The sequence below is a fragment of the Coenobita brevimanus genome, chromosome 2 (assembly GCF_032717465.1).
Source record: "Coenobita brevimanus isolate Jiangsu-jjx chromosome 2, ASM3271746v2, whole genome shotgun sequence".
Taxonomy (NCBI): domain Eukaryota; kingdom Metazoa; phylum Arthropoda; class Malacostraca; order Decapoda; family Coenobitidae; genus Coenobita; species Coenobita brevimanus.
In genome coordinates this window covers 4,479,259-4,501,922 of record NC_136955.1, presented here as the reverse complement: position 1 = coordinate 4,501,922, position 22,664 = coordinate 4,479,259, and the positions used below count along the sequence as shown (strand labels likewise).

Genomic DNA, 22,664 nt, shown 5'->3' with positions numbered 1-22,664 from the left:
TAATTCCAAGGTCGAGCCCAACTATGATTTTTAAACTGCCAACCATAATATATTAGAGGCTTGCCAACAGCTTCACATATTCATTTCCTTAACATGCTTGTTAGCCACAACAAATCATCATAACCAACCTTACCATTTTTCAGACTAAGATTCAACTCATTATCCACCAACCAACTCTACAGTTTGATGCTTCATTCTAGGGCTTACTGAACGTGGTAGCAAAAAGACTCCCACAAAATCTCTACCTTACTCGCACCATCCACCAAAAAAGTTACAGTAGTAGCCTGCTGCTCAAAAAGTAGCTAGATCAATCCAAGGCTGGGTCAGGGAGCAGTTTAATGAATTGATTGTCATCAAAACTGACTACTTATCTTTCTCAAGAGCATCCCTAGTCCTAAGTGAGACAGCCCTCTGATATACAGTACAGGTGTTTGATAAGGATGGTGGGTATTACAGAAGCACTGAAGTGGTGACATATAAAGGTGTGTAGTGCCTAGGAGAATTGCTTGGCCAATCTGGCTGTTAACCTCTTCAATCAGAGAACATACTCATTTATAATCCTGCTCTCCTCAGACACTTTCATTCAACATATGAAACATCTCTCTCAATAAAGGAGACAATGAAGGCTATATCTAACCTCAATAGCTTTAAAAGACTCTCCCTAGTTTAGTGAAATAGTCCGGTAAAAGGAAGAATATAATGAAAGTATATTACCAGCTGGAATAAAAACAAAAATAATAAAAATAACAATTTCCTCCCATCACTACAGGCCACCCTCTCATATTACTCCACCCAATCTATAACTACTGTATTACAATACTGGTTCCATCCTTCTTTCATACTCTGATTTCTTCTTAACTCTTGAATTTATGCAAAAAATTACCTATATGTCCCCAAATTGATAACCGATCTGAATCGATTATCAACGGGGATAAGAGTTGCCTGCTGTTGACATTAGATCGTCAATCGATAAGGTTTGAAGTTAAGGGTTAATTATAATTTTTTTTTAATCCTACAAAGTGATATGAGCTTGTTAAAAACCCTTTAATCCAAGTTACTTTACACCTACAGCTGTTCTTCTAAAGTTTATTTTTATCATCATCATCATCATCATCATCTGGACCTCCTTTCCCACCCAAGGGCAGGGTGAGGAGTAGCAATGTCCACACAGCACAAACTTGCCCGATCCAATAGGCCACACTTCCATTCACTCATCATTCAAGCCCCCGGAATCCTGGCTCTACTGGATATGCCAAAAGCATTCACCACATTCTGCAGCTTCACACAAAAGTATCTAATTGAGTCAATCCGGATGCTGCCATGCTCACAAGGGGTGCCAAAATCCCTGATCATGCACTTCTCCTCACAACATTCATCCTGCCAGCTCGATCTCGTCAGTTCCCTAGCCTCACCGACTTCCAAACCTCTCTTCCTCAAACACTCATACACCATATCTCTCCACCTTCTCCTTGGCCTACCTCGCCTCCTCCCTCCTTCAAATTCGCTCAGGTATACCTTTTTCACCACTCTATTGTTATCCATTCTTTCCACATGACCATACCATCTCAAGACACTCTCTTCGATTCTGGTGTCCACCGACTTCCTCACTCCACACCTTTCACGAATCACATTGTTTCGTATCCTATCCACCCTCTGCTTCACAGCACTCTTCACCTGTTCGAGTGTCATGTCTCCTGCCCTGCATTCCTTCTCAGTCTGAAACTGTAAACAACCCTCTGACTGGTTTTCTACTTGTAACATTTCTTTACACCTCAGTTTAGTTTTCGTCTTCTGCTTCCCATTCTCCGTTTGTCTCACCTGTATAATAAGGCGAATGAGTGCGGTATTAACTCGTTGCTCCAGGATCTCTGTAGTGTCGGCTAGAGAGTCACGCACAATCTGGGTATCCACAGGGTCAGAGGTTGCATGCTGCTCGAGGTTAATCAGAGTCTTGAGTTGCTTGAGGACCTGCATAACAGAAATGGTGTTGAAGAAATATATCTCCAAAAATTGCCTGACACCTTCATTTGGTATGGGGTGGCCACAACCAAATCACCTCCATGTTGCCCTGTCCTCTGTCATTTGCCTGCCCTCCCTACAGCTCACACACCCCTTTCTCATATACATCTTCACTCCATCCCTCCACCACAACTATGATCTCTCCCTCCCCTTCCACCTCACTGATGTTCACTCTGCTAGTCAAGCTCATTCTCCATCCCCTCCACATGGCTTAACCATCTCAGAGTATTTCCCTTCTCTATTGTAATCACATTCACATCAATATCACAATGCTCCTTTACTTCCTTATCTGTTTGTTTGTTTCACCATGTAACTCCACATTGCAGAATCAAAATCATCCTAGGAGTTAGGTGTAGCCTACCCATTCTGGTTACTACCAGTGTCTGAGCCATCTGAAAAATGTGCATAACATACTGGTGATCTACATCATGTACATCCACAGTAAAGCAAACTGGGTAATACATGCTACATTTTCAGTCTTTTTCACTGCAAGAGCCCTTACAGATATCTTAACAGCCCCATTTCCTTTGCTTTCACTCCACACTCTTCAAACTCTTCACCCTCTACACCCTTTTTCCTACCTACAGAAGGGGTGAGGTAGGATCCAGAAACAAGAAAAGAGAAAGTATAAAAGTGAGACAACTATCATAAGCATGCCCATTAAATGAACCACAATATCATTCAAGCTGCCACAATCCAGGCTCCACCTCGTGTGCCTTGCATTTGCACAAAATTGTTTTGCTTTCTTCATAAATGCACTTTACATATGGCAGCCAGATGAAGCCATAATGTTGACTACCAAATTATAAATGGGGTGCCAAATCCCTGTCATGTATAGCTCCATACATAATTCAACTGACTAACTTGATCCCCACAATATCCTTAGCCTCGTTAACTTTCATGCCTAGCTTTCTTCCACATTCAATTGCCATATCCTTCAACTTTCTTCATGGCTTACCATGCCTCCACCCACCTTCCATAATCCTTCCCTGTTTATCTTAGTTTTTTTTTTTTTTCCCCAGCTCCACAATAAGGAGGCCTCAAACTTATCTGAACATTATACTCAGTGGACAACAGGATGAAGTCACCCTTCTCCAGCAATACATCCTCCTCCTTTCAAGGGATTTGGAGATGATAGATGATTGAATGACTACGCAGTGGAGCTGTCCAGGTTCTATTTGTGCCACTGGCACTGTGTGAACACATCACTCGCAAAATGTTTATATCCAGAAATATCATATATACAGCTGTTACAACTTATTTCTTTTCAAATGTTGTTTCCACTATATGGCCTACTGAAAACATCTAATTCACAAATCCCCTACACTCCATTAATCATCCTGTTCATTACTCAACAAGCATATCCAACAACTAATGTCATAAAATAAACCCAGTCCCAAACATCACCGCAAATCTAAACAAAAGATGGGCAAAAATTAAGCAAAACCTTTAAGACCCAAATATTCACCTTGTACTTTTACTAACAAACCTAAATTAATGAAGATCTGAAATAGTGTTAATTGTAGTCGTACCCTCAGCTTCATCTGAAATGAAAATCTGGTGGACTGCAAGCTTAAGTTGTCCCTCTCCTGCAGTCCATCCTCCTCCTTTTGGGGGATGTAGAAGTACTTGAAGGACGTTTGTTTAACCAGATATCCAGACAGGGTAGCCCCCTAGTTATATCAGTGTCACCACATGAAGGCAACCCTTTCCAGCACCAAGATCTGAAGAATAACTAATAAACAACCAGTTCTTTATCTTACACATTCACAGGTAGCCATAATAGCAGTATGGTCATGGCGGGTGGCACAGCAGGCTACAGCCAGACTATGACGAAGGGCTTCCTCCATTAGTGGTCGCAACTTTCCACTCACACCCCTGCTCTCCATACCACTGCTTTTATCATCTCTCTTGTCCTCACCCTTTGCTTCTTGCTCATTCTTTTGCTTGTCTTCCTTCTTGACCTCCTTGTCATCCTTTTCACCTCTCTTGTTTTCTCCCCTTGTTGCCAGCTCATTTTTTTTCTGGCATTCCTTGTCTCCCTTTTCAGTAACCACTTTGTCCTCTTCCTTCATCTCTTCCAGTCCAGACCCTTCCTCTCCTGCTTCAGTTTTCATATTCTTTTCATCTTTGCCATCTTTGTTTTTTGTTTTCTCATCCTGAGCCAGGAGTAGATCTAGAATGTTATCAATCTGTGGAAATAGGAATAACTACAGTTGACCCATCCAACTATCCATCATCTAATCATCTAATCCTATGTTGCCCCATGAGGAGCGTAGGAGGCCGAGGCTAGGCAAGTGGGTCCTTACATTTAATATGAGAGTGACCAGCCTCACTCATCCCTGAGTGGCATGATGTGAGCAATAAACCCCAACCACCCCTTGGATATAAACCTGCACAGGCTCAATCCGGTTGGAGCACGTTAAATACCCACTAAACCACCAGGAACCATATTTTGGTTATAAGGTTACCACCCAGCAGAGTAAGTGGTTTCCTTGGTTACAGAAAACCATTTGGCTTGTCACTCACTGTAGAGACCATAAGGCTGCACTAAACTGAGTGAGTGGATGATCGGTGCCCCCACCTACCACAATAAACATGCTATTAAATGTATGGCACATATACGTTTACACATACAGTATTGTGCCATACGAGAGAAACGGGCTGGTAGTAACTTCATCTTGCATTGTAACTGACAAAGGTGGGTACACGTAAACCTAAATAAAGTACAGTTGTGTGAAAAGTAGACTGCAAGATAAAAAAGTTGTAAATTTGCCATATGCATAAATGATTATGTGGTCCAACTAACATGAGAAGAAACTGCTTTCCAGGCTGTGGCTCTTGCATGAGTTGATGAGTTCTGCTACTTGCAGAACATGATCAGGACAGAGGGGTTTGCAGAAAATAGCTCAATCATGCACCAGCAATGGCTGGAAGATGCAAATGCTGTTGTTTCTACTGATAATAAAGGAACTGTATACCTTACAGGAATGGGAAACTACATACTTCCTTTGTAAGAAGTGTCGTTTTTCGGTAGCGAAATATGGAAAATAAATGAAGATATCTGTACTGCAATAAGAACAGCCATATAGATGTGTAATGATGCACTAAATTAAGTATGTGCACAGACTTAAGAACACACTTGAGCACTTGGTGTGTTAATAATATTACAAGTATAGGTAACCTGCCATGATCTGGACACACAGAGAGGGCATGAGGGCATTTGAATGAAATGATGTACAGACGTAAATTTGGAAAGGATACCCCCCCTCTTCCCCCATGGACAGACTAAGGCTAAATTCCTGAGAATGGGGTTCTAGGACTTGGATGGAATGCTGCAGAGGTATTAGAGCTTGAATGCCAGCCATCACACAAAAAATACTGACCTATGCAAGCATGGAAAAATACCCTTCAAAATCTATGCAAGTATGCTTACAGTACTGGTTTGTCAGAAATGTATATGAATGTGGCAAAGTTCAGTATATACAACTTATTATTATTATTATTATTATTATTATTATTATTATCATTACACACTGTCTGTTTTTTTAGTTAGTTGTTTTCCGGGGAGGGGCACTAACCCTCCGCCAACCCTTTTAGTCGCCTTTTACGACAAGCAGGGATACTGGGGGAGTATTCTTGAAAAACTCCCCTACCCCCAGGGGGTGTGAGTTGGGAGCAGGGCAGTGAAATGGCAGGGAACAGGGCGACGTGGAGGCAATTTGTTTGTGGCCACCCCAAACGGGATTGAGGCGTCTGGCAATAGATAGATAGATAGATAGATTATTATTATTATTATTACTAATGCATGGTGGTAGGTGGGGGCACTCACCATCCACTCACTCGATGTAGTGCTGCTCTCAGGTGACTGCCCTTTCATCTCTTCCTTCCTTCTTCTGTCTTTCTTTCCTTCATTCTTTCCTCTTCCTTCTGTCTATAAGTGACTTTACACTGAATGACAAGCCAAATGGTTTCCCATACACCAGGAAACCATTTACTATGCTGGGTAGTAACTATATAACCAATTTATGGCACCTGGTGGTTTAGTGGGTAACTGAGGCCCTCCAATCAGATTGAGCCTGGGCAAGTTTATATCCAAGGGATGGTTGGGGTTTATTGTTCATGTAATGCTATCAGGGATGACTGAGGCTGGTCACTCTCATCTTAAATGTCAGGACCAACTTGCCTAGGCCCATGTTCCTATGCTTCTCATAGGGCAACACAAAATGAATGAATGAAAGAATGAATGAATTATTACTGTACAGTACGGTATTATAGTTTCTAATAAAGACTTACAATAAGACTTTAACACTTGATTTTAGAAATATATCACTTTTCATGTTACCAGGTACAAACACAATATCAGACAACACAGCAGCTGTGTGTTAATATGCAGGACATATGAGAAACCTCTGTGCAGTACAAGATAAGAAGTATGACTGTGTGAAATGTGGTGTTATTTTCTACTGTAAAATCACTTCTCTAATTCCATGACATCACAAAATGGGAAAGGTACACACACAGATGGTGAAAGCAGCAGGGTCCTGATGGTTGTGCTGTGTGTCTGGGGGTTGATGTCCAGCCCGAGACTCTATGGTGCTCATCAACTCTCGTACACGACACAACACAAGTTCACGGCTGGCCTGCAAAAAGTAGATGTACTATTCTATCCTCTTCATCATCATCCTAACTCTGTTATAGGTATATAAATGGGATGGAAAGGATAGAAATTAATACATAAATAAATAACAAAAAATCAAAATAAAACAGGAGAGTGGTAAACACTATCCTGCAAATGAACCACATATTCATTCACTCCTCATTCAAATTTTTGAAAAGTCTTTACGGTAAAAGATCTGTAGCTTTAATGATAATAAGCTGGGCTAACTAAGGCAAGATTTTGAGAGCTGAGTTTGACTGCAAACAGCCATATCACCTACCCTACTTAAAACACCAATGTGGTACCCTCACGCTCGGCACTTGTGCAGCAAACAGCCTCATAACTCCTACAGAATGAAACACTGGAGGAAATATCATACTTGGAGATTCTTTTCTTCTCTTTCCTGTCCCCAACAGAAAAGCCATGCTCTGGAACTTCCTAAAGAGACACAGTACAGTATTCACCAAAGGGTAAATACATTTAAGCTTCACATAGCTTTGGTAGCACAGGATTAAGTTTAAGAAAATAGCTCCTTTCAAAATAAGTTCTTACATCCTTATGAACAAATAGAGGGGGCAAGTTCAAACTCTCTCCTTCCCCATTAGTATTTTTTCATATCACAAAAGAAATACTGTTTATCCACATATATATAAAAGAGAATGTCTGTCTGTCCTCTCTGGAAAATGAAGGGATGCATATAGAACCCTCTAAACAGCTCTAATAGGTGTAACTATTTACGACAAGTTTAAATGTGTGCTTTCCAGCTGTTAAAGTGGTGCTCCTGAGGGACAAGATTAGAAATACAGTAATTAGAAATAATCATCCACCTGGTGGAAGCACGGTAGTCAATTACCATACAGTTTTTACATCTAAAACCATATCATTCTTAGCTACAATTGGTCGGATGGCTGGACAGAACAGTGAGGTGGGCAGAGTTGGTGGGTGGGTGGGTGGGTAGTCGGAAGATCCATGGGGAATATATCCTTGGAGAAATGGGCCCAAGGTGGAACACGGGTTCCACGGGTAAAATGTGATTCTGGAGGTTTTCTCCCACAGGGGAAGTGGTCAACCTAGGTCCCAGGCAATGATGGTAAACATGATCATAGGGTTTTACCCAGGCAATGCCAGGTACCCCTGCTAGTAGATGGCTAAAGTTCATCCACCTTAACCTTGTGGACATTTTCATCATTTTACAATCTTGACATTTTGAACATAGAGGTCAAATCTGCAAGAGGCAGACCAAAAAAACCAGGAATGAGGTCACAGAATGTGACCTCAGGAATAAGGGACCGAACAGAGAGGTTGCTATGGATTGCACAACATGAAGAGTCACCATATGGTGACCAAGACCAATACATGCAAGCATGCTTCAGCCTTTATAAATGAAAGAAAGGATGAACAAATGATCACAAAGCTTGAATAAGGCAATATTATTGCTGTTCTTCAGGAACAGCATCTTATTCTATTATCAATCTCTTGTTACAGCTAAGCATATGAGACAGAGAGATGGCAGTTTTAGGACAAATTTAAGTGAACACACAAGAATACTGTAGTTATTCGTTCTACACTATCGTATGGGAGAAGAATGCACACATACAACACATTAAAGTTACTATAGTACAAAAAGTAGCTTTTAATCATAAGCTGCTACAGTATTTCAAAACAAAACAGTCTCACCTTAGCATGCTTGTTATTCAAGTGTTTCCCTTCATTTACTTCAGTATCCCTAGTGGAGGAAGCCACAAAAACTCTAGCCAAGAGTGTCATGGCAGAACGTAGCTGGTGACATGCCACAGTGATACTCTCACGCTGACTCTTGTGACTCAACTGCTCACATCGCCATCTCACCAGACCCACAAATGCGGCCACACTTGACACCAACAGCTGTAAATGGGACAAAGGTAATAAAGGACCAGGTACACATTTTACAGAAAAACATATACTGTACTGGACTTATACTGATTCATTAACAGTTAGCAAATGGTACAACACAATTAGCCAATATAATTTAGAGGTAAAGTTAGAAACATCTGTATCACACATTTAATCCTACTATACTATACAAATAGTAAAACAGCAGCCTAAATTTCAAACATAAATCCAATGTGTATTTCAACTCAAACATCTTAGCAATAATATTACTAAATAAATGATAAGAATGTGAACTGAGTATCAGTACAGTACTGTTAAATACTGCACATAATAAACTACAAAGTAAACTAAAGGCATGACTAATTAAAGACGCTTGGTAAAAGATGATCATGTACCTGAAACTCCTGAACCAAATGTTCAAGAGTGTGCACTTTATGGAATCGTGTGAGGCATGAGCGCACTTTGTCAGCTGCAACTGTGAGACGACGCAGCTGCGAGTGATCCCAGGCCAGCAGGGCATCTGTAAGGCCCGACAACAGGTGCTCTGCGGCCTCGATTATGCTGCTCCACACCTCACTGTTCTCCCGTACACAAACATCTCCACCATGCTAGGGGATGAAATTTGTTAAACTATATCTGCACTTATTGTCTTGAATTTACAATGCAGTGAACTGGCCAAAAGTAAGAATTATACATGTATACAGAATATACTTGATATTCACTGCTACTTACAATACAGTACTTCTAAAAGAATAATATAGGTAGAGTATGTTCATTTTTCCTGTCTTCCAGAAGCCTGGGTTATTGCTCATTACAGTATACCAATACTATAATGCATGTAAGCATCTTCATCACATTTAGGTAAGAAAATTTTGCATATAATTTAGGCTATTAGAAGATCAATCATTGACCATTCCCCATAATGAAGTAAAATACCATTACTTTAAAACAGGGGTGGGGAATGTCCGGCCTCCGGGAAGTATAAGGCCTGCAAGACCATCTGATAAGGCCCGCGAGGCAATTCATAAATGCAATTTCATAAACTCATGAACAAATATATTCTTCTTCTTCTCTTTTCGGCTCTCCCCTTAGGGGTCACCACAGCGGATCACCTGTCTCCATCTTACTCTGTCTTATGCATCTTCTCTTACGCCTACCACCCGCATGTCCTCCAAATGAATATATATATAGTATATATATAAATATATATACCGTATTTCGCGGCATGTAAGACGCAGCATTGTGAAAGACGCACCCTAATTCTGGCAGGGCAGTTCTGTGAAAAAAAAGTTTGCCCCAACCAAGACTGCAGTAAGGTTTCTTGATAAGAGCCATTACCACACAGATACACACTCACCTTTCAGAATATATTCATTACTGATCATCAGCCTTTGGTTTCTTTTTTTATATACAAAGAATGGTACAGGAAAAGAAAACAATGCCCCTTCTTGACAAAACGTGACTGATATGAGCCACTATCACTTAGATACAACACTCACCTTTCAGAATCTATTCAGTACTGCTCATCATCCTTTAGTTTCTTCTTTTATGTACAAAGAATGATACAGGAAAAGAAAACAAAACCCCGTCTTAACAAAACGTGACTTCAAACCACGAGGCCATCTCAACTTTGCTGATAAATATGTATCAGTAAACTGATATAAACACTGTTTTTAATATTCTATGAATTTAAAACCACAAATGAAGTCAATAAACTCTATTCTTTCATTCACTGACGAAAACATAAAATACAATGAATGTTCACATCAGTTCATTTATCCTAAAAGAACCCCGTCATATTCCACACTCTGTTACGGAATTTCCTCACATTGCCTTGACTCAAGCACAATATCAGACGACTACCATCATTAATCATGCACTCTAACTAACCTGTAATTACCTCCACAAATAATATAAAAAGATAGCACTTGTAAATACACAAATTACAATGTTTTACAACCAAAGTTCAATTTAGCAAGGCTGCTTGGGAACAGGATAGACAGCTGTTTTTACTCTCTTCTCTCAGTATCACTCCTTCACTGTCAGCTATGTTTGCCTTGCAGCATCAACAATTAAAAATGTATGCTTCACTGATCATAATTTACTATAAACATTCTTTTCAAAACATACTATGGTGAAAACATCCATTGCTACACCTTAGTAACACTGCTGCCTCCCAGTCGCTAGACAGCAGTCTCTACCCCTTCCTCTCAGTATCACTTCCTCACTGTCAGCGATGTTTCCCTTGCAGCATCAACAGTTAAAAATACGTTCTTCACTGATCACAATTTACTAAAAACAGACATTCATCTCAAAACATGTCGAGAATGGTGAAACTATCTCTTAGCAACACTGCTGCATCCCAAGCGCTAGACAACTGGCTCAACCCTCTTCTCCCAGTATCACTCCCTTACTGTCAGCTGTTTTCCTTCCAGCATCAACGATTAAAAATGCATATTTCTCTTACCAGAATTTGCTAAAAACAGACATCCATCTCAAAACATTCGAGTACTGTGAAAACATCCATTTTTTGTCTTAACACTGCTGCCTCCTAGTCGCTATGGTACACACACACACACACGCACACGTACACACCCCATGCAACATTCGCTCACCTCTGAAACATTTACATCAGTCCGTTTTGGAGTACCCAGTGGCTTTATTATATGCCAAAAACATCAAAATGTATTTGGTTGTTCAATATAAATATCATCACTTAAGGACATGAAACATCTCAAACAATTTATTCATCCAAACATCGTCAGTGCAAGACTAAAGGTGTACAGCACCATTGATCCTAAATTTTCCATGGTTGCATCTGTCATGATCACCTAAAACCTATATTCACTTCATATTACTGACATGGTGAAAATTTCACTCGTCTTCAAATCCTGAGAATTCATCACTACTTCCCCCGAGTCCTGAAGCATCACTGGAAGTCATCACCACGGTCATCATCACTGTTTCACTGTCACTTTCATACAGTAAATGGTCCTCAGTACCATCCATTGAATTGCTTATACCACACTTCATACGATTTTAACTTGGCAATCGTTTTAACTGAGCACAGGCGATATTCAGACTTCGGGCATTTGATACAGCCCACATTAACCTCCTCAGTACATGTTTCCTGAACTGAATAAAATCATATGGCGAGCATGAGTAAACTACACTATAAAATACATTGTTGGGCTGAAGGGATTATAATAAGCGGATTATCAGTTCCCTAGCCTGACTCTTCCCACTTCTACTTCCTTAACTACACCCACACCAAACTCTCACCTACACCTTAGGATTCTGGTCGTTTCGGCCGTAACGTCCAAAATGGCAAACGATTTTACAACCTAACCTAACCTAACCTAACAAATTTGGACGTTACGGCCTAAATGATCCCCATTGCCGATCATGAGAGCTTTGCTTAGGCAGCAGAGATGCAGAGAGTGAACGTTGTCAATCATTCTGATCGCTTCGTCTGCTAAGAATACAGCAGAAATGGCGGACGCTGATATGAATGCCCGTCAGGCACTGCTATTTCAGATATTGCATCAGTTATGCTACTCAGTGAATTTTATCCTATTTTCATAACAAAATACTGTAATTGGGTGTGCCCTGAGTTGCACAGACATTGCTAAAGTACTTCACTTGGCTGAAAAAGTGAAGCTGCAACTTCGTTAGCTTGCTAGAGTAGGGTGTACGCTAGACACTAAACTGCTAAGTTGCTAAACCGCTAAACCCCTTGACGGTATTGGCCAGTTGAGCTGAAAACAATCCCGTGAATGCTTTGTGTTTTTGAACTTGCATGTTTTAATATCTGCTGCATATATACACTCACAAAATGTCACAAAAGTAACTGACCTAATTAGGGTTACTGAATTTCCATACGTGACGAAAGTATATTTTGGTGACTTGGCAGTTTCACTAGCCAGCATCTCTCCAGCATGATTGCTTTGCTAGTTAGTTAATGGATGGCAAGCAAAGTGGTCATGATTGCCTTTCAGAAGGTTAGCAGACAGTTCCCCAGTGAGCACGTTAGCTTGCTAGAGTAGGGTGTACGCTAGCCACTAAACTGCTAAGTTGCTAAACCGCTAAACTCCTTGACGGTATTGGCCAGTTGAGCTGAAAACAAACCGTGAATGCTTTGTGTTTTTGAACTTGCGTGTTTTAATATCTGCTGCATATATACACTCACAAAATGTCACAAAAGTAACTGACCTAATTAGGGTTACTGTATTTTCATACGTCGAATGAAAGTCTGTTTTGATGACTTGGCAGTTTCACTAGCCAGCATCTCTCCAGTATGATTGCTTTGCTCGACAGTGAATGGATGGCAAGCAAAGTGGTCATGATTGCCTTTCAGAAGGTTAGCAGACAGTGATCATGTACGTTAGCTTGCTGGAATAGTGCGGATGCTAAACTTGCTAAAATTGCTAAACCGCTAAATATCTTCACGATGTTAGCCAGTTGAGCTGTAAACAAACCTGCGAAAGTTTTATGTGTTTCTGATCTCGGGTGTTTCTGAAATCTGCATATACACACTAGTGTATATTATTTTTAAGAATAAAATCAAGTCTGCATACTGTAGAAGACACCTGTGGTTTGCTAAGCATTGAGATGATCATCTTTATAAGAGTTTCTTCTCAGTGAAGCCTAACTAACCTGCCTTAGTCTAACGTGGGGACATGGGGATATTTTAAGGTAACTTTGAGACAAAAAGTGCGTCTTATATGCCGCGAAATACGGTATATATATATATATATATATATATATATATATATACTGTATATATATATATATATATATATATATATATATATACAATGAAACCTCTACAACTCAGCATAATACATGTGCAAGCCTTGCCGAGTTGGCCTATTTGCCAAGTTGTAGGGATGAACTTTAAGTTCCCCCCCAGCACACACACAAAAAAAGGAAAAAATGGAAAAAAATGAAAAAAAATTAAAAGTTTTTACAACAGACTGTAAAAGCTGCCTTACCATGATTCCATGCAGTTGTAGGGTGTATTCCAGGCATGGAGGAGGACTTTTGGTAGTTTTGGAGGTGTTAGGGGGGCTCAAGATCACTTTTGGGCATACCTATACTGTACTGTTCTTGACACTGTACACTATGTAAAGCACAATTAACATTATAAAGGCCATTACTGTAATGTATTTATCACTTGTACTACAGTGGAACCTCGGTCCTCGAACGTCTCACATGTCGAACAAATCGGACCTCGACCAAAAAATTCAAGAAATTTTTGCTCCAGAGGTCGACCAAAATATCAGACCTCGACCAACCTGAACGTAGCCGAACGAAGGGAAGCTGGCCGACCGACAGTCACGCGTCCACCTTTGTTGTTCGTCAACGTGGTCGTCCTGCTGTGCTTCACATTTTTCTTGATTCAGTGCAGTATTAGCCCCTAATAATGGCTCCAAAGAAAGCAAGTTCATCCAGTATGGCTACCGGCAGTGAAAAGAGGAAAGTAGTGCGGAAAATAATTGAAGAAGTGGAAAAATTATTGCTTATCTTCATCAATGAGAAACAGTTAGCAGGAGACAGTGTTAGTGAGTATATAATTTGTGAAAAGGCAAGAGAAATATACAGTCACCTCGTAAAGGAAAGCACTGGTACCAGTGCTGAAACTTAAATAGGTAAGCATCTGGGGTCTTGGAACGGATTAAAATGATTTACATTATTTCTTATGGGGAAAATTAGTTCGGTCCTGGAACAGCCTTCCAGAACGGATTGTGTTCGAGGACCGAGGTTCTACTGTATACAGTACTAGGGAACTAATCACTAAACACTTAAACATTACTGTACAATTTGGCATCTTACCGACTTGGGGGAAATTTTGCCAACTCTCTTCCTCCTTGGGGGTAGGGGGGTTTTTCAAGAATACTCCCCCAGTATCCCTGCTTGTCGTAAAAGGCGACTAAAAGGGTTGGTGGAGGGTTAGTGCCCCTCCCCGGAAAACAACTAACTAAAAAAACAAACAAGAAGCCTCGGACAAGGACTGACCAAACGATGACGACCAAGGACCGGACAAAGGACTTGGTAATGGCTACATGGAATGTAAGAGGAGCGAATGATGAGGTGAAAGAGAGATTGTCCAGGCAGTGGCGGCGCCAGGAAATTTTCACTGGGGGGGCTGAGGAGGGGCTGGGGTAAAATGTGGGGGGGCTTCACAAAATGTCATCAAACTGAAGTGTTGATGGAAAATTGGTATGTACATATTCATAATATCCGAATGTACTGAGGTTCATTTTAGACACCTGTACTCTTTGAAACTGCGGTGTTAATGTATAACATTTCTTATCTCATCAAAAATTCTGCCAAATGAAAGACATAAAACTAGCAAGGAAATTCAGATTAATGTATATGCAACATAATAACATTTATTATTTCCAGTTTATTCCATAAGATTGAAGTTTAACTCAATTAATTTAGACATCATGTGTAAGCAAGCAGTTAACATGACAGAAAAAAATTCTATGTTATGAAGTTAATACAATCTGAAGAATCAAAAGAATTTTTAAATCAAGGTGTAACGACTGTCACGTTACTTTAAAACTATGCGCCTGTTCTGGTGACTGGCAGCAAATGTGTCTATAATGGCATCAATGTTCAGCTGTTTGGCCCTCCTAGAATTAATTGATATTACAGCAAGGTTGCTGGTGCGGTTGTTGCCACTGCTGTTCCTCAAGTATGTCTTGAGGAGTTTCAGACATGAGAAGCTCCTCTCACAGGCAGCTGAGGTGACAGGGAGGGTCACTGCAATGCATACAAGTTTATACAGATCTATAAAGGCGTCCTTGTATGGCTCCAGCATGGCTGCGAGCTCAAGTGGTGTGGACACTTCCAGGCCATTGTCTCTCTTCCTAGCTATTAGTCTTGTCAATTGGTGGACCTCCACTGCAAGATCACCCTCTGCCACTCCATAATTGGCTGCCATTCCTGACAGCGCTTTTTTGTCCAGAAATGTAATGTGCTTAGGATTCAAGGCAGCAGCTCCCATCAGAACATTACAGGCATCAGATGAAAATCGCCTGCTCAGCTCATTGAGCATTCTATCTATGATGGCATAGAAGGTCCTTCTCCTGGCATCTGGTATAGCTCCATCCCTCTGACCTGTACTGGATGTTATGATGAATTCATCCAGGTGTCTGGGAGCAGATCGTTGTCTACCTGGACGCTCAGTCTCAGTGCGTATCCCAACTACCTTGCACAAATCCTCAGCAGCCTCCTCTAACTCCTTCCAGGCAGCTTCAGTCCTCATTTCTGTCAGTCCAGACATGACAGACTGCATCAAGTCCTCTGCAGAGGCCAGCTGAAGGTCATGTGACTGGAGGTGGTTTGACAGTTGTTTGGTCATCGGTAACACTTTTTTCATGGCCATCAGAATTGTCACAAATTGCTGATCTAGCAGGATGCACAGGCCCTTTGCCTCAGTGGCTCTGTGTGCATTGTCTCCCTCCATGAGACGTTTCAAGGTTGTCACTATGGCAGGTAGGGTTCTTTTCACTGCCAGACAAGCAGCATGTTGGGAGGTCCATCTTGTGTCAGACAGTTGCTTCAACTTTATGTGCTGCCTTGTGGGATTTAATTCTTTTTGCACCTTCTTCATGTACTACTGACGTAGAGAAGAACTTGTACAAGCTCTGTATAGCCACAAAAAACTCTGCTGCAGCCTGGATATTGTGTACACAATCAACGAGCACAAGGTTGAGCCTGTGAGCATAACAGTGGACATACACAGCCTGTGGTACCTTTCTCCTAAACCTCTCCTGTATATCACTGATGTGCTCTGACATGACTGCAGCTCCATCGTAGCACTGGCCAATGCAGGCATTGTGGTCAATACCACATTTGGCCAGGGTCTCCAAGATCTTGTTGAGCAATGAGTCTGCATCCAGACCCTCGGCTGCTGTGAAGTCAAGGAACACCTCATGAAGGCTCTGTTTGTGGAGATACCTCACCACAATGGACAGCTGTTCTTGTTTGCTGACATCCTTGGTCTCATCCACCATTAGGGCAAAATGCTCTGCTCTTAGGACCTCGTTGCTGATGTCCTCTCTGATTATTGAAGCTATGATGGCGAGCAGTTCATTTTGGATATCGTGGTGCGTATATTTAGCATTGCCAGGACCACCACTCAGTTTCTTTTTGACAATGTCATCATACCTGGAAATCAGGTCCAGAAGTTCCAGGAAGTTACCTTTGTTGCCAGAATCAGTGTCTTCCTTGTGACCTCTTTGGGCAACATTTTGGCAGGCTGTGTAGAGCAGTACGTCTATTACTGCTCTAATGTAATGTCTGTTTTCCTTTACAGTTTTTTCATGGTTGGTATTAAAAGCATGTAGGATCCTAGAACCTGTTGTTTTCTGCATCTTAAACTCTGCCTAAGCTTGCATAGAAAACTTGTGTCCTGCTGAATTATCATGAGACTTCAGAGATGAGGTTGTCTTCTTCCAGTTCCGAAAGCCGTCATGGGTGAAGGACTTCTCACATTTGCTTAAGTGTACATGACCGAAATGACGACATGCAAAGCAGAATGCAGCATCTAGGGTCGTGGAGTACTCCAGCCACGAATGATGATCACGCCAGTTCTTGTTGAATGACCTTGACTGGCCACTGTATTCTGTGGCTGGGTATCTCTTCAAGTCTGGACAGGTGGGACCACTATCTGGAAGCTGGCTCAGGTCCTTGGGTCCAGGTAGTAGTTTCTCACCATGGGTGTGAGAAGTGCCCTCTTGTGGCTGGGGTTCTGCACTAGCCTCACCTAGTAAGGCTGCAGACTCACAATCACGATCACCACTGTCCAGGTCCTCATTAACAGCAGGTGTGTCTGTAGGAGGATCATCATCTCGCAGCCTCTTCTTGGGAATCTTGGGTAACAGGTAGCGTTCCATGATCAACCCGGCCTATATGATCAAATATGATAAACCACCATCAGTTACTTTCATAAACAGGGAAAACAGCATAAACAAGCACACAGATCACAGAAGCATAAAACTGCATATTAGCATTACAACAGACCAGATATTTTCACACTATTTTATTCTTCCTTCCACAGCTTCTTATAATCTTATAGTAGCCTATATACATTTTTAAGTACAAAAAAAATCAACTTACACCATACCTGTAAATCAGTGCAAGACGAAAACCACAACTAATAAGCTCAGCTGCTCAGTAATTCAGTGTCTACTGCACTAAGCAATTAACAGCCAACAGACTCGGAGATCTACACACAACCGCGTCGCGTGGTAGACTGGTCTGGTAGCTGACAGGAATTGAACAGGAATGGCTCATCGTGCACTCGATTCGTGAATGCTGGGCTAGGCTAGGAGCCTAGGACCATGTAGGCCCTATAGCAGTGTGAATCCTTTACTTCATTTTAATCAAATATATATTCAAATTTATTAACTTCCTGCCTCGAATTATGACATAATCGACATTCAATTATATTTCTGAAGACGAGATAATAATCGTACAGTCGTAATACACTAAAAGAATGGCTAATGTAGTTTAATAAAATAATGCTGTATTTTACTTTCACTTATCATTTTCATTATAGGATATGTAAACTAACCATCTGAATTACAAGAATTTCACAGAATATATCATAACATAAGTTACCCTTAGTATTAGAACTAGGCTGGAAGTTTTCCTTAGAAGTTGAGTCAACTGATAAATTTTCCGTAATTTCCGTGAAATTACTATCATTCAGAATTTGCTAAATGCTAACAGCTAAAAATAATAATCACGATTTAATCTATTGTCTTGAATCTTTTCCTAAACTTATAACACTTCGTTTCGTCAACTTTTGTGTATTATTTGTAAATAGTAATACAAAATTGAAAGTTCAAATAAGGGACGTCCTGCCTAAGCACGCCTTTGGAATCTGGCAATATTGGGGGGGCTGATGGGGGGGCTTGGCTCATTATTGGGGGGGCTTCAGCCCCCCAAGCCCCCCCTTGGCGCCGCCACTGTGTCCAGGTGCTTGAGGGTTCGAAAGTGGATGTATGTGGAATAACTGAAACAAATGGAGAGGAGAAAGTGTGAGAGAATGGGAGTATGGATGGGGTATATGTGCAGGAGTAGGTGAGAATGAGAGGGCAAAGGAAGGAGTATGTATATTTGTGAGTAAAAGACGGAAGAAGAGCATAAGACAGTATGGATCTGTTGGGTCAAGGATTGTGTGGGTAAAGTTGAAAGTTGGAATACAAATGTGGGCGATTGTGTGTGCGTATGCACCAACGCAAGATCGGGCTAGCAGAGTGAGAGAAGAGTTCTGGACAAATGTGGAAGTGTGCATGCAAAAGTTTGGAAGGAATGAGAGAGTGTTTTTGATTGGTGATATGAATGGTAATGTAGGGAATGTGAAGGTGGATGGAATAGTTGGTGAGTGGGGTGTGCCTGCTGAGATAGATGAGAATGGCAGTGTGTTAGTGGACATTTGTGCTGGGAGGGGGTTAGTAATAGCCAATACCCTCTTCAGGCATAAAATGATCCACAGGTACACATGGCAAGTGATGAGAAGGGTGGGTGGTGAACTGAATGAAAGGAAGGCAATGACTGATTGTGTGTGGATGAAAGGATGCGAAGATGTGTAATGGATGCAAGAGCTTATAGAGGTTGGAGGAGTGGGCTTTTTGACCATTACTTGGTGGTGGCCAGAATTAGGATCCAAGTAAGATGGAGGAATAGAAGAAGGGAATGACGAGAGGAAGAAGTAGTTGCAAGGAGAGTTGAAAGGTTACAAGAGGATGAGAAAAAGGCAGAGTATAAGAGAGAAGTGGAGGAACAATTGGGCAAATATGAATTGGAGCAGATGGTGGACGTGGAAGGTGTGTGCAGGTTATTTACAGAAGAAATATGTGCAGCATGAGATGTGGTGTGTGGGAGGAAGAGAAGACGGAGGGGGGTGCAAGGAACAACGTGGTGGACTGAAGAGGTGAGACAGGCTGTGGCACAGAAGAAGAAAGCATACAATGAATGGATGAGAAATGGGGCGTGGAAGAAGTTGAGAGGCGGAAGAGAGAGTTATATGTAGAAAGAAAGAGAGAGGTGAAAATATTAGTAAGAGAGAGTAAGAAGAGAGTGGATGAGGAATTTGGAAGGAATTTGAGTGTAAAGTGGAGGGACTGTAGGAAAATGTTCTGGAAAGAGGTGAAAAGAGTAAGACAGGGTGGAAGTGAGGTTAGCAGAGGAGTGAAAGATAAAAATGGTAGATTACTAGTGGAGAAGGAAGAAAAAGTGAGCAGATGGAGAGAACACTTTAAGGAATTGTTGAACATAGAGGATGGAAGTAATGTGAGTATAAGTGGCTGGGGAATGGCTGGGAGAAGAAGGGAGGTGAGAAAACAGGAAGAAATCTGTAGGATAGAAGTTGTGGAAGCAATGAAGAAAGCTAAATTGGGGAAAGCCCCAGGAATTGATGGAGTGTGTGGTGAAATGTTGAAGCATGGGGGAGAGATAGTAATAGAATGGATGTGGAAGATGTGCAGATTGGCCTGGGAGGAAGGTAGAGTCCCGAAGGATTGGAAGTCAGGTATAATTATTCCCTTGTACAAAGGAAAAGGGGAAAAAGAAGTGTGTGGTAATCATAGGGGCATTTGTCTTCTTAGCAGAATAGGAAAAGTGTATGGTTGGATACTTATTGACAGAGTTAGAGAAAGAACAGAGGAATTAGTTGGAGAAGAACAGGGAGGCTTTAGGGAAGAGGTTGTGTAGATCAGATATACATTCTTAGATCTTTAGTGGAGAAGTTTCTAGAGAAGGGAAAGAAGTTGTATGCGGCTTTCATGGATTTGGAGAAAGCATATGACAGGATGGATAGACAAGGATTGTGGAAAAGTATTAAGAATATATGGAGTAGATGGGAAGTTGTTGAATGCTGTGAAGAGTATGTATGATGGTGCTAAGGCTGCAGTGCATGTGGATGGTGAACTAAGTGAATTTTTCTCTTTGAAAGTTGGGTTGAAACAGGGATGTGTCATGTCTCCATGGTTGTTCAATCTGTACATGGATGGGTTAATAAAAGAGGTACAAGGTAGGGTAGTGGATGTTGGAGTGGCCCTGGTGAGAGAGGATAGTGTTTGGAAACTCCTGTACTGTTGTTTGCAGATGATACTGTGTTGTTGAGTGAAGACGAAGGGGAGCTGCAAGGCTTGGTGGATGAGTTTGGGAGTGTGTGTAAGAAACGGAATCTAAAGGTGAAAGTAGGGAAGAGTAAAGTGATGGTCTTTGAGAGAGGTGAAGTCAGTGAATGTACAGCAAGGTTGGATGGTGAAGAATTGGAAAATGTGAGTACGTTTAAGTACTTGGGTAGTGTGATGAGTAAGGATGGAGGTTTGGAGGGTGAAGTGCTTGAAAGGGTACAGCAGGGAAGAAAGGTTGCTGGTTCTTTGAAAGCAGTGATAAGAAACAGGGAAGTGAGTATGGAGGTGAAAAAGTTACTACATGACAGTATTGTGATACCAACTCTAACGTATGGAAGTGAAGCTTGGACGTTGTTGGAAGGACACAAGTCAAGAGTGAGAGCAGTGGAAATGAGTTATTTAAGAGGAGCCTGTGGCGTCACATGGAGAGACAGGCTGACGAATGAGGATATAAAGGAGCGTTGTGGTGTGAATGTGGATGTGATAGGACGCGTTATCAGGAACACACTGAGGTGGTTTGGCCATGTGGAGAGGATGGAGGGTGAGAGGCTGATGAAGAGAGTGTATGTGAGTGAGGTGGAGGGGGGAAGAGGGAGGGGGAGGCCGAGGATGAGATGGAGGGATGGGGTGGAGAGGTATATGAGAGAGGGGGGTGTGAGTTGGGAGCAGGGCAGTTAAATGGCAGGGGACAGGGCGACGTGGAGGTGATTTGTTTGTGGCAATAGATAGATAGATAGAGATAGATTTTTTAAATGAATATTTTGGAGCCTTCCCGAGTTGCAGAGGTTTCCGACTTGAAGGATGACGAATTGTAGAGGTTTTACTGTATATATATATATATATATATATATATATATATATATATATATATATATATATGCTGGACTATAGTTGATTTTCAGTTGATAATTTTGTATTGCCCTCGAATGATGTTAAAAATATCCTAATGGCCCTTAATATAGCAGAAAGGTTCCCCACCCCCACTTTAAAACATGTCATATGACTGATATGGATGGGAGAAGAAAGACAGGAGAGTGGATGGATATGGGATGGGATGGAGGGCTTACTGTGCCTGTGAAACTTAAGGATTAGGGACTAGTAATGTTCCTTTGCACCCAGGTCTCAAAGTGCCTCTACCTCAACCTGTCCTAACCCTTGGTCGTATAAAGATCGTTAGAGGCATCAGTCAGAGTATCTAAAAGTCCCTCATCTCTCATTCAACTGTCAAAACATCTAGCTAATATCTGCTTTCAGATAAAAAAAAATATCCTTCCAGTTTTTATTTTCTTCACTGGTTCACCATTCTTCCGTTTCCTACCCTTACTCATTCACATACAGATCCATTACAGCATTACTCAGTTCATCAGCCACTCTCTCTAACATTCATTCTGTCAGCTCAAATAATGAATTTCTTTTCACTGTGTCACAAGCTTTCACTTGCTTCCTTACCCCATCTGTTCCTATTTCTGAATTCCTCCCACCCCATATTTTGGTTAGAAATACAGTTAGGATGTTGACAAACGCTCCATTCCTCCCTCCATTCTGTCCTGATATTCCTAAAGTTTCCATTTCCTTCCCTAACTCTCTTATTCTTATATCTTGACCTTTCTCACCCCATGAATTGTATACTAGTAGAAAATAAAGGTTACAATGATACTTTCAAGCTCTCTCTCTCCATTTTGTCCCAGTACCAGGTATGCTACTCTTCCAAAGTTTTCATTTCCTTCCTTAGATCTATTCCCATTCCCATTTTTGAACTTTTCAAATCCCATATTTTAGTTCCAGACTGAATCAAAATGGTATTGATAACAAACAGCTTTCCATTCCTCCCTTACCCTTCTCACATGAACATCGTTAAGTGGCTATGTAAGACCACACATCATTTATAAATGCCATGGTCTAGTACCATTATGTCATTATAATTACCTGCATGTTATGCTACATTCCTTACT

At 41.3% G+C, this 22,664-nt stretch overlaps 1 protein-coding gene across 1 annotated transcript in view; it reads right to left on the bottom strand.

Annotated features, from left to right (window-relative positions):
- Positions 1-22,664, bottom strand: part of LOC145390876 (uncharacterized) — a 52,393-nt gene that overhangs the window by 24,563 nt on the left and 5,166 nt on the right. Inside the window, exons 3-8 of the mRNA XM_080265618.1 lie at positions 8,947-9,159; positions 8,357-8,563; positions 6,540-6,662; positions 4,549-4,603; positions 3,783-4,120; positions 1,819-1,968 (exon numbers count right to left, since the gene is read on the bottom strand). Of these exons, the coding sequence (XP_080121744.1) occupies positions 1,819-1,968; positions 3,783-4,120; positions 4,549-4,603; positions 6,540-6,662; positions 8,357-8,563; positions 8,947-9,159 (1,086 nt within the window). The remainder of the gene's footprint in view (positions 1-1,818; positions 1,969-3,782; positions 4,121-4,548; positions 4,604-6,539; positions 6,663-8,356; positions 8,564-8,946; positions 9,160-22,664) is intronic.